Genomic DNA, 15440 nt, shown 5'->3' with positions numbered 1-15440 from the left:
GCAACCTGTTAAGGTTAACAAAGCCAGGATAGGAATACTCGAACACATGTTTAGCGAGACATTATTTAAAGTACAGTATAACTGCCCAGCATGTTGGCATCGTGCATAATCGTCCGTTCAGTACCATGAAGAACAACTTTTAGGGTATGATTCAAAATCTGCACATCTTTTGCTAGAAGTAAATACCACAAACTATGAGTATGCGTAAAAGAAGCCTAACAAAATATATCCAAGTGATTTATTTTATTAGTTAACTTGAACTGGATTTATCCCCATTTTTTTCGTGGCAATTAAGTTCTTTTAATTTAATTCGGGTGAACCCCTATTGATTCATACTCTGTTCTCGACCGTGGTTTTGCACAATAAATAACATTCCAGGATATTTAAGACCAATATGCGCTTACCTTCTCTTTGTTAGGTAAAGTTTGAGTCCTGGTAAAAGTGTCTCCTTCGTTAATACTGATCAGTTCTCCATCTACAGGTGGAAACGGGGCGGGGAAGACCACCACGTCACTCTTGAGCGTGTCTGAGCTGAAACACACGTCATACTGCTGAGTAGCTTTAGAGTAAGACCAGCTCCCGTCAGGGTGGGTGGTGATCATGGGGGCGCTGTATCTGTTGAAAGTGCCGTCTGTCCTGTGGCATCTGACTGCTATTAAAGTGATGAGGCTGAGCAGAAAGATGACGGACACCGACACAATGGCGATCAGCAGATACAGGTTCAAATCCGAGAAGCTGTCCTCCTTTACAGGCACATGTCTGAACTGAGTCTGGATTTCAGCCGTGCTTTCAACCACCACCACATCAATAGACACAGTAGCTGACAGGGAGGGTTCTCCGTTATCAGAGACCAAGACCACCAAGGGGTGAGTTTTGAGGTCATTGTCACTCATTCTCCTCTTAGTCCTGATCTCCCCGGTGCTGGTTCCGATCCTGAACAAGTTGTTTCCTTTGGGCTCAGACAGGTGATAAGAAAGTAGCGCGTTGTATCCAGAGTCTGTGTCTACAGCCCTGATCTTTGCCACAAAGTATCCCGCTTCAGCAGAATAGGGGATGCTCTCACTGTTAACGGAGCCGTGCTCAGAATATGGCGCGAGAATCGTGGGACTGTTGTCATTTTCATCCAGGATTAAAACGTTGACAGTGACGTTGCTGCTGAGTGGAGGAACACCAGAGTCTGTGGCCTGAACTTTAAACTGGAATGTTTTTAACTCCTCGTAGTTAAAAGACTGCAGGCTGATTATATCTCCTGTCTCTGAGTTGATGTTAATCATTGTAGGAAACGGTAGTGAGTCACTGCTGCTTTTTAAAAAAGAATAGCTCACTTGACCATTTTTATCGACATCAGCATCAGTTGCAGTCAGAGTTTTAATGACTGCTCCTACTGGACTGTTTTCTTTAACATAAATATTAAGTATCGGATCAGAGAAGCGAGGCGAGTTGTCATTGACATCAGAAACGTGAACACTAATTATGCTGGTGCTGGAGAGAGGAGGAACTCCTTCATCAGTTGCTATTATAGTAACATTGTACTCGTCTGTAGTTTCTCTGTCAAGCGGACCAGTAACCACTAAAGAGTAATAATTTCTATAGTTTGTGTCCAGTTTAAATGGAGTCTTATTTGCAATCACAGCTTTCACTGCCCCGTTATTCCCACCATCTTTATCCAAAACCGAGACAAGCGCAATGGCTGCACCTACTTCCGCGTCCTCTTTCACTGTATTTAGTAGTGACGTTACCGTGATCTCAGGAGCGTTGTCATTTAGATCCAGCACTTCTACCAACACTTTGCAATGAGCAGACATCGGAGGCTGACCCTTGTCACTTGCCTCCGCATGGATCTCAAATGCACGATTTTTTTCATAATCGACTTTACCCTTAACTGAAATCACTCCCGTTTTTGAATTAATTTCAAATAAATCTAAAATATGATCTTGGCCTTTTTTTCTCAAAGAATATTCAATTTCACTGTTGGAACCCTCATCTGTGTCTGTTGCATTCAGCGTAATCACTGTCGACCCACTGGACAAGTTTTCAGGAATTTTAATTTTGTACAAAGACTTACTGAACACGGGATGGTTGTCATTAGTATCCATCACGGAAATGATAATAAGCGATGTCCCTGACTTGGGTGGGTTTCCTCCGTCTACTGCAGTCAGCGTGAGTTTTATAACAGAATCCTGCTCTCTGTCTAACGATTTCTGCAGTACTAACTCAGCAGACACGCTGTCTTCTCCTTTATGAATATCTAATGTAAAATAGTCGTTATTACTAAGTTTATATGTATTAACACCGTTTTTACCGACATCCAAATCTGATGCCTCTATCAGTCCAAATTTGACTCCCGGTAAAGTATTTTCTGGAACATCAAGTGACTGCAGCTTCTCAGAGAAAACTGGTGCGTTGTCGTTTATATCTTTTATATTTATCTCTAAGCGATAAAGCTTCAGCGGGACGTTGATCACCGCCTCTACATTGACAGTACATTTTGAAGCCCTTCCACAAAGCTCCTCGCGGTCGATTCTTTCGCTGACATAAAGAACACCAGTTTTTAAATTCACATCGAAATACTTCTTCTGTGATCCACTAACAATCTGAAACCTACGAGACTCTAAATCCTGTACATTGAGATTTAGATCTTTGGCAATATTTCCAACAGATGTCCCAGTATTTTCCTCCTCCGATACAGAGTACGAGAGCTGTCCAGACACCGCTTCCCAGCAATAATTCAGCAGCACGGCCACAGAATAAGCCCGCAAAATATCTGTTTTTGTTGGGAATTGCATGATTAAATCCACCGAAATCAGGCACACTTTGTGTCCACCAGCAACCGTCAGATATCCGCAAACAAAGGCAATCACAACAAGTCAGCCTGATAGATTTTTCGCCCTTTCTCTCTCGCTCTGCGCCTCTTTGTTACAAAGCCCAGAGAAAGATCATCCTCTGTTTCTGGGTGGAGTCTTATGCCTTTAGAAATAACATCTAGATGTCATGGTCTTCAGTGCCACCATCTGGTAATGTAAAATAACTGCATTTAAGCTTTAGGAACAGCAACAATTAAATGACTACCCACCCGTCCAAGGCGATCAACTTCTCATTAATTATGAACATAACCCTGTTAACTTATATGTTATGGTGCATTTCAAAGGATTTTTTTTCCTTTTCCCATTCTGATTAATTCTCAGTTAACAAAGAAAAAAAATCATAACTTTCCTCTTGGTGATACCCCGTCTAAAAGTACACGAGTTAGAATTGACAGACCTTATTGAAAATATTTCGACACAAGAAAGATACAGCAAGAACTTACTACTATTATGACATAAAATAAACACATTTTCCTAATTTCTAAAAGTATGAGAGCGAAGGTGATTGAATAAGCGGTCGAATAACCTTGCTAAATGTGATAAAACAAACTTTACACCATTCTCCACTAAGTAAAAAGATCTATCATGAATTGTATGTCAAGTTTCCAGGGAAAACACTTGTCTTTGTCGACCGTGCCCCAATTAAGTCCCCTGATGCACCCTCCAAATGACCGGCAACTTGCACCTTTCTGATTTCAGCACCACGGATAGCGACAATAACGTTCTGTCTAAACTCGAAAGGCTCATGAACTTTGTTTATTTTGGCTTATTAACAACTGTACATTTCAACTCAACTCCAAACCGATAAAGAAAAATCACATCTTTAAATAGTTTGTGAAGTTAGTACTAACATATTCCACTTAAAAACAACAACAACAATAAGCAAACAAAACATGGAGATTACCCAAGGCATGGATTTATGCATTGCATTGTTTTTGCTAATTTCTTACCTTCTCTTTGGTAAAATTTCATGGACTCACCTTTTCTTTGGTAGGTAAAGTCTGAGTCCTGGTAAAAGTGTCTCCTCCGTTAATACTGATCAGTTCTCCATCTACAGGTGGAAACGAGGCGGGGAAAACCACCACGTCACTCTTGAGCGTGTCTGAGCTGAAACATACGTCATACTGCTGAGTAGCTTTAGAGTAAGACCAGCTCCCGTCAGGGTGGGTGGTGATCATGGGGGCGCTGTACCTGCTGAAAGCGCCGTCTGTCCTGTGGCATCTGACTGCTATTAAAGTGATGAGGCTGAGCAGAAAGATGACGGACACCGACACAATGGCGATCAGCAGATACAGGTTCAAATCCGAGAAGCTGTCCTCCTTTACAGGCACATGTCTGAACTGAGTCTGGATTTCAGCCGTGCTTTCAACCACCACCACATCAATAGACACAGTAGCTGACAGGGAGGGTTCTCCGTTATCAGAGACCAAGACCACCAAGGGGTGAGTTTTGAGGTCATTGTCACTCATTCTCCTCTTAGTCCTGATCTCCCCGGTGCTGGTTCCGATCCTGAACAGGTTGTTTCCTTTGGGCTCAGACAGGTGATAAGAAAGCAGCGCATTGTATCCAGAGTCTGCGTCTACAGCCCTGATCTTTGCCACAAAGTATCCCGCTTCAGCAGAATAGGGGATGCTCTCACTGTTAACGGAGCCGTGCTCAGAATATGGCGCGAGAATCGTGGGACTGTTGTCATTTTCATCCAGGATTAAAACGTTGACAGTGACATTGCTGCTGAGCGGAGGAACACCAGAGTCTGTGGCCTGAACTTTAAACTGGAATGTTTTTAACTCCTCGTAGTTAAAAGACTGCAGGCTGATTATATCTCCTGTCTCTGAGTTGATATTAATCATTGTAGGAAACGGTAGTGAGTCACTGCTGCTTTGTAAAAAAGAATAGCTCACTTGACCATTTTTATCGACATCAGCATCAGTTGCAGTCAGAGTTTTAATGACTGCTCCTACTGGACTGTTTTCTTTAACATAAATATTAAGTATCGGATCAGAGAAGCGAGGCGAGTTGTCATTGACATCAGAAACGTGAACACTAATTATGCTGGTGCTGGAGAGAGGAGGAGCTCCTTCATCAGTTGCTATTATAGTAACATTGTACTCGTTTGTAGTTTCTCTGTCAAGCGGACCAGTAACCACTAAAGAGTAATAATTTCTATAGTTTGTGTCCAGTTTAAATGGAGTCTCATTTGCAATCACAGCTTTCACTGCCCCGTTATTCCCACCATCTTTATCCAAAACCGAGACAAGTGCAATGGCTGCACCTACTTCCGCGTCTTCTTTCACTGTATTTAGTAGTGACGTTACCGTGATCTCAGGAGCGTTGTCATTTAGATCCAGCACTTCTACCAACACTTTGCAATGAGCAGACATCGGAGGCTGGCCTTTGTCAGTCGCCTCAGCATGAATCTCAAATGCAGGATTTTCTTCGTAATCGATTTTACCTTTAATTGAAATCGCTCCCGTTTTAGAGTCTATTTGAAATACATTTAAAACATGATCCTGACCTTTACTTCTAAAAGAATATTCAGTTTCAGCATTTAATCCGTCATCTGCGTCTGTTGCATTTAAAAATATAATTGTTTTACCCATTGGTAGATTTTCATGAATCTGTGTTTTATACAAAGCCCTACTGAAAACCGGAGCGTTGTCATTATTGTCTAAGACATTTATAATGATTTGCAATGTTCCTGACTTGGATGGGTTTCCGCTGTCGACAGCAGTCACTGTAAGATTAACAGTAGGTTGTGTTTCTCGGTCTAGAGCTTTCTGTAGCACCAGCTCGGCAGACACACTATCCCTTCCTTTGTGGACCTCTAAAGAAAAGTAATCATTTTGACTCAACTTGTATGAACTAACGTCATTCTTTCCAACGTCAAGATCCGATGCCCCTATAAATCCAAATTTCCCCCCTGGCACAGTACTTTCCGCAATATTAAGATACTGCAAATTCTCAGGAAAATGTGGCACATTATCATTAATATCGACTACATTTACATCTAAACGATAAAGCTTCAGTGGATTGTTGATCACGGCCTCTACGCTAATAGTACATATTGCAGCTTTTGCGCAAAGCTCCTCACGGTCGATTCTTTCACTGACATAGAGACTACCCGTTTTCAAATTTATATCGAAATAATTTCTCTTTGATCCGCTAACAATCTGAAACATACGCGTCCTCAAGTCATGCACGTTAAGATTTAGATCTTTAGCGAGATTTCCCACAGTAGTCCCCGGGTTTACCTCCTCTGATACAGAGTAAGAGAGCTGCCCAGTCACCACTTGCCAGCAGCAATCCAAAAGAACAACGACTACATAAATCCCAAAAGAACTGCGTATCCTCCCTGTCGACATTTTCTATCCTGTGCGAGCACAGCATATGGATCGTAGTCTTCAAGGTGAAATTAGAGTGGCAGAATCCAGATTTCCGTGTATATAAGAAGTAAAGGACAAAGCGATGATCGCACAATGTATTCTCATACTGCCCCTCTTGTAACAAAGCCTTGCAAAGCATCATCGTCACCATCATCTAAATCTAGGAGGAGCTTCGAACAACCAAGAGCACTATGAAAATGTGATGGTCTACAATGTCCCCATGTGGTCATTTAAAAATACTACATTATCACAAAACAATTTCATAAGTTCGTTTAAGCCTTCAAGATAAATGCATCAAGATGCCAATCTGGTAATGGCAAATAATGTCAAGCTCCCTTATATATTTATTTAAAGACAGGTGTAGCATATATATAAACCAAATTGAATTAAAACTTGCCTTATCTCCTTTTCACAAAACATGAAAATATGAGCAAATATGAATAATACAATTGTCAAGGCGTACATCAGCTTAATGTGCTATCTGTCTATCCTTTGAGTAACCAGAGACAAAGAGCAATGCACATATCAGAAATGTGACTTAATTATTATTATAATTATTGCGGCCTTCAGATCACATTTTTATATATGCTAGAATGCCTACACCAGCACCATGGACAGCTACATGAACGCACTGCTGTCCAAATGATGGATATTATTAAATTGGCACAGCTAAACGTTTTAAAGCTGAAGCATATATATATTTGGAATCTAGTTTAAATCAGAAGATGCACCATGCTAAGATAAGAAAAAATGGTACCGTTTAATCTGCAATGACGAGGAATGACAATATGCAAGTATTTTAAAATTTCATGGACTCACCTTTTCTTTGGTAGGTAAAGTCTGAGTTCTGGTAAAAGTGTCTCCTTCGTTAATACTGATCAGTTCTGCATCTACAGGTGGAAACGAGGCGGGGAAAACCACCACGTCACTCTTGAGCGTGTCTGAGCTGAAACATACGTCATACTGCTGAGTAGCTTTAGAGTAAGACCAGCTCCCGTCAGGGTGGGTGGTGATCATGGGGGCGCTGTACCTGCTGAAAGTGCCATCTGTCCTGTGGCATCTGACTGCTATTAAAGTGATGAGGCTGAGCAGAAAGAAGACGGACACCGACACAATGGCGATCAGCAGATACAGGTTCAAATCCGAGAAGCTGTCCTCCTTTACAGGCACATGTCTGAACGGAGTCTGGATTTCAGCCGTGCTTTCAACCACCACCACATCAATAGACACAGTAGTTGACAGGGAGGGTTCTCCGTTATCAGAGACCAAGATCACCAAGGGGTGAGTTTTGAGGTCATTGTCACTCATTCTCCTCTTAGTCCTTATCTCCCCGGTGCTGGTTCCGATCCTGAACAAGTTGTTTCCTTTGGGCTCAGACAGGTGATAAGAAAGCAGCGCGTTGTATCCAGAGTCTGCGTCTACAGCCCTGATCTTTGCCACAAAGTATCCCGCTTCAGCAGAATAGGGGATGCTCTCACTATTAACGGAGCCATGCTCAGAATATGGCGCGAGAATCGTGGGACTGTTGTCATTTTCATCCAGGATTAAAACGTTGACAGTGACGTTGCTGCTGAGCGGAGGAACACCAGAGTCTGTGGCCTGAACTTTAAACTGGAACGTTTTTAACTCCTCATAGTTAAAAGACTGCAGGCTGATTATATCTCCTGTCTCTGAGTTGATATTAATCATTGTAGGAAACGGTAGTGAGTCACTGCTGCTTTTTAAAAAAGAATAGCTCACTTGACCATTTTTATCGACATCAGCATCAGTTGCAGTCAGAGTTTTAATGACTGCTCCTACTGGACTGTTTTCTTTAACATAAATATTAAGTATCGGATCAGAGAAGCGAGGCGAGTTGTCATTGACATCAGAAACGTGAACACTAATTATGCTGGTGCTGGAGAGAGGAGGAGCTCCTTCATCAGTTGCTATTATAGTAACATTGTACTCGTTTGTAGTTTCTCTGTCAAGCGGACCAGTAACCACTAAAGAGTAATAATTTCTATAGTTTGTGTCCAGTTTAAATGGAGTCTCATTTGCAATCACAGCTTTCACTGCCCCGTTATTCCCACCATCTTTATCCAAAACCGAGACAAGTGCAATGGCTGCACCTACTTCCGCGTCCTCTTTCACTGTATTTAGTAGTGACGTTACCGTGATCTCAGGAGCGTTGTCATTTAGATCCAGCACTTCTACCAACACTTTGCAATGAGCAGACATCGGAGGCTGGCCTTTGTCAGTCGCCTCAGCATGAATCTCAAATGCAGAACTTTCTTCGTAATCGATTTTACCTTTAATTGAAATCGCTCCCGTTTTAGAGTCTATTTGAAATACATTTAAAACATGATCCTGACCTTTACTTCTAAAAGAATATTCAGTTTCAGCATTTAACCCGTCATCTGCGTCTGTTGCATTTAAAAATATAATTGTTTTACCCATTGGTAGATTTTCATGAATCTGTGTTTTATACAAAGCCCTACTGAAAACCGGAGCGTTGTCATTAATGTCTAAAACATTTACAATGATTTGCAATGTTCCTGACTTGGGTGGGTTACCGCTGTCGACAGCAGTCACTGTAAGATTAACAGTAGGTTGTATTTCTCGGTCTAGAGCTTTCTGTAGCACCAGCTCGGCAGACACACTATCCCTTCCTTTGTGGACCTCTAAAGAAAAGTAATCATTTTGACTCAACTTGTATGAACTAACGTCATTCTTTCCAACGTCAAGATCCGATGCCCCTATAAATCCAAATTTCCCCCCTGGCACAGTACTTTCCGCAATATTAAGATACTGCAAATTCTCAGGAAAATGTGGCACATTATCATTAATATCGACTACATTTACATCTAAACGATAAAGCTTCAGTGGATTGTTGATCACGGCCTCTACGCTAACAGTACATATTGCAGCTTTTGCGCAAAGCTCCTCACGGTCGATTCTTTCACTGACATAGAGACTACCCGTTTTCAAATTTATATCGAAATAATTTCTCTTTGATCCGCTAACAATCTGAAACATACGCGTCCTCAAGTCATGCACGTTAAGATTTAGATCTTTAGCGAGATTTCCCACAGTAGTCCCCGGGTTTACCTCCTCTGATACAGAGTAAGAGAGCTGCCCAGTCACCACTTGCCAGCAGCAATCCAAAAGAACAACGACTACATAAATCCCAAAAGAACTGCGTATCCTCCCTGTCGACATTTTCTATCCTGTGCGAGCACAGCATATGGATCGTAGTCTTCAGGGTGAAATTAGAGTGGCAGAATCCAGATTTCCGTGTATATAAGAAGTAAAGGACAAAGCGATGATCGCACAATGTATTCTCATACTGCCCCTCTTGTAACAAAGCCCTGCAAAGCATCATCGTCACCATCATCTAAATCTAGGAGGAGCTTCGAACAACCAAGAGCACTATGAAAATGTGATGGTCTACAATGTCCCCATGTGGTCATTTAAAAATACTACATTATCACAAAACAATCTCATAAGTTCGTTTAAGCCTTCAAGATAAATGCATCAAGATGCCAATCTGGTAATGGCAAATAATGTCCAGCTCCCTTATATATTTATTTAAAGACAGGTGTAGCATATATATAAACCAAATTGAATTAAAACTTGCCTTATCTCCTTTTCACAAAACATGAAAATATGAGCAAATATGAATAATACAATTGTCAAGGCGTATATCAGCTTAATGTGCTATCTGTCTATCCTTTGAGTAACCAGAGACAAAGAGCAATGCACATATCAGAAATGTGACTTAATTATTATTATAATTGTTGCGGCCTTCAGATCACATTTTTATATATACTAGAATGCCTACACCAGCACCATGGACAGCTACATGAACGCACTGCTGTCCAAATGATGGATATTATTAAATTGGCACAACTAAACGTTTTAAAGCTGAAGCATATATATATTTGGAATCTAGTTTAAGTCAGAAGATACACCATGCTAAGATAAGAAAAAATGGTACCGTTTAATCTGCAATGACGAGGAATGACAATATGCAAGTATTTTAAAATTTCATGGACTCACCTTTTCTTTGGTAGGTAAAGTCTGAGTTCTGGTAAAAGTGTCTCCTTCGTTAATACTGATCAGTTCTGCATCTATAGGTGGAATCGAAGCGGGGAAAACCACCACGTCACTCTTGAGCGTGTCTGAGCTGAAACACACATCATACTGCTGAGTAGCTTTAGAGTAAGACCAGCTCCCGTCAGGGTGGGTGGTGATCATGGGGGCGCTGTACCTGCTGAAAGTGCCATCTGTCCTGTGGCATCTGACTGCTATTAAAGTGATGAGGCTGAGCAGAAAGAAGACGGACACCGACACAATGGCGATCAACAGATACAGGTTCAAATCCGAGAAGCTGTCCTCCTTTACAGGCACATGTCTGAACGGAGTCTGGATTTCAGCCGTGCTTTCAACCACCACCACATCAATAGACACAGTAGTTGACAGGGAGGGTTCTCCGTTATCAGAGACCAAGACCACCAAGGGGTGAGTTTTGAGGTCATTGTCACTCATTCTCCTCTTAGTCCTGATCTCCCCGGTGCTGGTTCCGATCCTGAACAAGTTGTTTCCTTTGGGCTCAGACAGGTGATAAGAAAGCAGCGCGTTGTATCCAGAGTCTGCGTCTACAGCCCTGATCTTTGCCACAAAGTATCCCGCTTCAGCAGAGTAGGGGATGCTCTCACTGTTAACGGAGCCATGCTCAGAATATGGCGCGAGAATCGTAGGACTGTTGTCATTTTGATCGAGGAGTAAAACGTTGACAGTGACGTTGCTACTGAGCGGAGGAACACCAGAGTCTGTGGCCTGAACTTTAAACTGGAATGTTTTTAACTCCTCGTAGTTAAAAGACTGCAGGCTGATTATATCTCCTGTCTCCGAGTTGATATTAATCATTGTAGATAACAGCAGCTGGTTATTGCCAATTTTTAACAATGAATAGCTGATTTGGCTATTTTGGTCTATGTCTGCATCAGTTGCAGTCACTCTTTTAATGACTGCTCCCACTGGACTGTTCTCATTCACATAAACATCAATTACGGCCTCCGTGAACAGAGGTGCATTATCATTGACATCAGAAACGTGTATGGAAACTACACTTGTGCTGGTAAGTGGTGGAATCCCTTTGTCATTAGCGATTATATTGACATTGTAAATAGAGAATTTCTCCCTGTCCAGAGGTCCATCAACTAACAGCGAATAATAATTTTTGTAGTTAGTTTCGAGTTTGAATGGCGCTTTGTTTTTAATTTGGATCTCCACATCACCGTTTTTTCCACTGTCTTTATCGAGGACAGATACAAGTGCAACTGCGGTGCCTACAGGAGCATCCTCTTTTACCTTCCTATGTAATGACGTCACCGTGATCTCAGGAGCATTATCATTTAAGTCCACCACTTCTACCAGCACTTTACAGTGAGCGGACATCGGAGGATGCCCTTTATCACTGGCCACAACACGTACCTCAAAAGCCCTCCTCTCTTCAAAGTCTATTTTCCCTTTGACCTTAATGACACCAGTCTGAGGTTCAATTTCAAATATATCAAGTACGTGATCTTGGTCTTTGCTTCTCAGCGAATATACAATCTCACTGTTTAAACCCTCATCTGCATCAGTGGCGTTCACTGTGATTACCTTTAACCCCAGTGGAATGTTTTCTGGAATTTTTGTTTTATACAAGGATTCACTAAAGATCGGAATATTATCATTATTGTCTAATACATTAATAACGAGTTGCGAGGTGCCGGATTTCGGTGGGGTCCCTCCATCTACAGCTGTCAGTGTCATAGTGATGACTGCCTGCTTTTCTCGGTCTAAGGCTTTCTGCAGCACCAACTCAGCAGACACACGGTCACCTGCTTTGTGCACGGCCAACGAAAATTTTTCATTTTGGCTTAATTTGTAAGTGCTTACTCCGTTTTTCCCCATATCCGCATCAGTTGCTTCGGATAATTCAAATTTCACTCCAGGCAATGTGCTCTCTGCAATATATAAATTTTGCAGTTTGGTTGTAAACAAAGGAGCATTGTCGTTTACATCTAAGATCTCTACATCAATACGATAAAGCTTCAATGGGTTATTTATTACGGCTTCTACACTTACTGGACATTTTAGTTCCTCCGAGCAGAGCTCCTCTCTGTCTATTCTCTCACTGACATACAGAACACCAGTCTTTAGATTTACCTCGAAAAATTTTCTCTTTGATCCAGTAACGATTTGAAACATACGAGATTCCAACTCTTGTGAATTCAGGTTTAGATCCTTAGCGATATTCCCAACAGGAGTCCCCGGGTTTACCTCCTCTGAGATTGAATAGGAGAGCTGCCCAGCCACAGTCTGCCAGTAAACATCCAGTAAAAAAAGGCACAAATACATCCCAAAATAGCTCAATTTAAAGGGCGACATCTCTGTTCAATGTGAACAAAGCATAAATTTGAGCTCCAGTGGCATTCAGATATTTAGGAAAGAATGGACGATCAGGGAGCTTTTTGACTGTAGTATTCTGTTTGTTCCACCGTCGTTTGAGTCTTATAACAAAGACAGAAATCGTTCATATCGCTTGTAAACGGGAGGGGCCAAGTTCTATTAGGGCTGTAACTAATGGATCAACAGCGACGCCACGTGGTGAAAAGAGCGCAATGCAGAGGCCAGTGAAAACAGTTGCTTCTCCTGCAGCCATCAGGTCACACCAAAGGTATCTGAAAAGCTTAACATCAGAAATCGGAACAACTCTTCTCTGCACCATGGACAACACCTGAATGAGTGTCCTTGTAGAAAGTGATAGTATCAAATACATCGCATCCCACATTACTCTACCTTTTTCCACTAAACCTCTTTGTTCCATTCAATTTAAGAGTTATTTGTAGATTCTATTAACTACTAATGTGAGCTTAATAAACGGATAAAAAGTTGGAGGCTGCCTGAAATTTTTAGCATTCAGCCATGCCTATATAGCAATGTGTGAATTGCACCACAAGTTTTATCATGTCTACAAATTTGTATGTATTTTTTCCCTAAAAGTGCGTAAAAACAAACAAACAAGCAAGCAAACAAACAAAAACAGTAAAAAACAAACAAACAAAAAAACCCTCCCTAAACCATAAAAAATAGTACAGTTTCTTCTTCTGCACCCACATCAATGGCTTCTTTATTTATCTTTTAATGAAATTTTCTTTTTCAGCCTTTTGGGCAATAAATATATTTAATCGTACCTAGTTATTCTTCTGCACATATGAGCACAGGAGGGGGTGTCTGCTTCTCGTGTTGTGTTTTTGGTGCATTTTAGTATTACTCCACATTTCCACAGAGACAGTAGTCATGAGCTTGTTTGTAATCCCAAGCCCTAGATTCAGAAACTCCTGCCCTATTTCCATTCCTCAGAAAACACGATTTGATTTGAAAATATTATCCCACAACTACAATCATCTGTCAGCCCCCACAGACAATATTAATAATAATAATGGCTCACATAGGATGATCTGTGTGTTCATTTTCCTAATGCATGTAATAGAAAACAGTAGGTAAAGTATAGAAGAGAGAGTATAGTGCTCTTGTGGTTTATTAACATACACAAGCAAATGCATACATATCCACCATCGCAATTATGCAACCCGTTATGAAATTCAATTATTCATGGTTTATTTTAGGGCCAGACTACACTACTTTGACTTTACAGGACTTCAGTCTGGATTATCATTCTCCTAAAGTCACCATGAAACACATATGAATGTTCCATAAATTTCACACTTGGTATTCTTTGCTGCCCAGTGAGAGGATGAACACTTTTTTTTTCTTATTCTAAACAAACAATACATTTTTAAAAGAAACAAATCCATGGCTTCTGTAATTATGGAAAACCTAGTTCCACATAGATGAAACACAGTATATTAGCCAGCAGCTCTGAATACACCCCGGAATTAGTGGTGGGTTACTGAGCATATCCATAAGGCCATCCACACCTCTTCATTCGGTGATAGAGTTAATTAGGGAAACATGCAGAATGTTTAGTTCATCAAAACATAGTTGTTTAAACAGTAATGCAAAAATAACAATTGATTTTTAACACCTATACACCTAGACCAACCTCAAACAAACAAAATCAACCAAAAGCAAGTTTAAACAGATAAGTTTTTAACTGCTTTTTAAAAGAAATGACTGAGTCCACAGTTCTCAAACTCAAAGGGAGTGAGTTCCAGAGTCTGGTCGCCACTGATACATACACTCTGTCACCTTTTGTTTTTAACCGTGTATGCTGGACAACCAACAAGCCCTGGTCACAAGACCTCAGGGACCCGCTGGGGCAATAACGAAGAAGAAGATCACTGATGTAAGTTGGAGCTACACCGTGCAGGTCCCTATAGGTCATGATTATAATCTTTAAATGGACCCTGAACTTGACAGGGAGCCATTGCAGTTGAATCAGCAGGGGAGTGGCATGGGAGCATTTGGGATACTTTGTCAGAAGCCTAGCAGCAGCATTTTGAACACCCTGCAGTCATTCCAGGAAGGCATTACTTAAGCAAGTAAACAAGGAATTACAATAATCTAAATGAGATGAGACAAAAGCATAAATAATCATTTCCAATTCGAAGTGTGACACAATGGGACTAAGCTTAGCAATATTTCTTAAATGGTAAAAACAAGCGCGAACCAAACATTTAACGTGCGTGTGCAGCGTCAGAGCTGGTTCCTAATGGAGGGTTTAATATAAGAAGCAAGAGGGCCTAGATTTTAACCACGAGGGGAACAAATTTCTCAGGAGCAAAGACAATGACTTCAGTTTTATCAGTATTTAGTTGAAGATAATTATCAGCCATCCAATCTCTGCTGGAATCTAAGCAGGATTTGAAGCTTTGAAGCTTAGAAACATCAGGTGGCCTAAAAGAGATATAAAGCTGAATATCATCTGCATTACAATGATATGAAATATTCGGAAAAGAGCTAAGAAGTTGAAGAAGAGGGACTAAATACAACAGAAACAGTAACGGTCCCAAGACAGAATGCTGTGGCACCCCATAGGCGAGAGAGGTGTGCGTTTGTTTTTAAAACCGATGCATGCATGCATTGATAAAAGTCATTCTTCCTCTGGGTATAATAATTGAAACTTCTGAATAATTAATAGTGATTAAACTGTTGTATAGAAAAATTTACATTATTTGCTACCTAAAATATGAGAGCT

The 15440-nt window shown here is 41.0% G+C and overlaps 1 protein-coding gene and 2 pseudogenes across 27 annotated transcripts in view; all 3 read right to left on the bottom strand.

Annotated features, from left to right (window-relative positions):
* LOC101465246 (protocadherin alpha-C2) overlaps nt 1-15440 on the bottom strand; it is a 208585-nt gene that overhangs the window by 97077 nt on the left and 96068 nt on the right. Inside the window, exon 1 of one of the 27 annotated variants that reach the window (XM_076873696.1) lies at nt 3845-6362. The exons of 25 other annotated variants lie outside the window; for them this stretch is intronic. In XM_076873696.1, coding sequence (XP_076729811.1) covers nt 3845-6226 — 2382 coding nt within the window. In that variant the 5' untranslated portion in view covers nt 6227-6362. Of the gene's footprint in view, nt 1-404; nt 2898-3844; nt 6363-15440 lie in introns of those variants that run through there. One more of the 27 variants, XM_076873699.1, reaches the window with a different exon arrangement.
* Nucleotides 7043-9671, bottom strand: LOC101487526 (protocadherin alpha-3 pseudogene; annotated as a pseudogene).
* Nucleotides 10277-12790, bottom strand: LOC143413295 (protocadherin alpha-3 pseudogene; annotated as a pseudogene).

Source organism: Maylandia zebra, linkage group LG2 (genome assembly GCF_041146795.1).
Source record: "Maylandia zebra isolate NMK-2024a linkage group LG2, Mzebra_GT3a, whole genome shotgun sequence".
NCBI lineage: Eukaryota > Metazoa > Chordata > Actinopteri > Cichliformes > Cichlidae > Maylandia > Maylandia zebra.
Note: the sequence above shows the minus strand (reverse complement) of the source record. Positions and strands in the feature narration are given on the sequence as shown.